Raw genomic sequence first — 1,078 nt, forward strand, 5'->3', positions numbered from 1 at the left:
GGCCAACCTGAGCCTGGGGCAGCGGCGGCGGAAGCTGAAGGATTTCCGGGACGCCTACCCCCGCTTCCCACCCATCCAGTCCATCCATGTCTCCCAGGACGAGCGCGAGTGCATGATCGACCTCAGCGAGTTCATGAACCCCTCGCCCTACACCGTGCCTCAGGTACTGGCCAGGGACCCCGGGGGAGGTGGGTGGGTGGGTGAGGGGTGCAGGCTGGGGGTGCTGAGCCCACCTGGCCCCGCGCTGCCCTGCAGGAGGCGTCTCTGCCGCGGGTGTTCAAGCTGTTCCGGGCCCTGGGGCTGCGGCACTTGGTGGTCGTGGACAATCGCAACGAGGTGAGTCCCTGCAGCCTGGGCTCCTCGGTGAGGGGCACACGCTGGGCACTGTCCCAGCCCGGGGCTGTACCCTGTCCCCTTCCCTGCAGGTGGTGGGCATGGTCACCCGCAAGGACCTCGCCAGGTACCGGCTGGGGAAGGAAGGTCTGGAGGAGCTGTCGCTGGCACAGACGTGACGTGGGGTGGCTCTGCCCAGCAGAGATGTGCCCCAGCCCCTCGGAGCTGGGGACCCCCTTTTGTGGGAGGTGGGGAAGGACTGGGCCAGACTGGGCAGGCATCATGGTGCCTGGAGCACCATCACAGCTCTCCTGCCCCAGTTTTTCTGCCCATTGCTGCCTTCCCACATCTACTGCCTCCTCTTCTCCCCCTTCCTCTGCTTCCCCAAGGGATCAAAACACACCCTTGGATCCATTAGCTCCTGGTGTAGGCTCCCCTTGAGGGTGGGGTGAAGGCTGGTTTGTGCCTCACTGGGCTGAGCTGGACACAGTCCCTCTGCCATGGCACGTGGCCTCGTCACCTCATCCACCCAACTTAGGCTGTCCAGGACCTAGCCCTGCCCTGACCCCTGCTGCAGGACCTGTTTGGGGAGTGGAGGGGACGTGGTGAGACTCCTTTCTGCTCCCAGAGCCTCGTCCCACCTGCCCTGTGCTGCTCCTGACTGGGTCAGGCTGAACCCTGGGGCAGGTACTTGCTTCTTTGCACCTCTGGCTGGAGAAGGGGGCTGTGCCCTGCTCAGCTGTGC

The 1,078-nt window shown here is 65.2% G+C and overlaps 1 protein-coding gene across 1 annotated transcript in view; it reads left to right on the plus strand.

Moving 5' to 3' along the window:
- CLCN7 (chloride channel, voltage-sensitive 7) overlaps positions 1-512 on the plus strand; it is a 16,336-nt gene extending 15,824 nt beyond the window's left edge. The window contains exons 25-27 of the mRNA XM_009995515.1: positions 31-163; positions 256-336; positions 426-512. Of these exons, the coding sequence (XP_009993817.1) occupies positions 31-163; positions 256-336; positions 426-512 (301 nt within the window). The remainder of the gene's footprint in view (positions 1-30; positions 164-255; positions 337-425) is intronic.
- The last annotated feature ends 566 nt before the right edge of the window (positions 513-1,078 follow it).

The sequence above is a fragment of the Chaetura pelagica genome, unplaced genomic scaffold, assembly GCF_000747805.2.
Source record: "Chaetura pelagica isolate M959 unplaced genomic scaffold, ChaPel_1.0 scaffold124, whole genome shotgun sequence".
NCBI lineage: Eukaryota > Metazoa > Chordata > Aves > Apodiformes > Apodidae > Chaetura > Chaetura pelagica.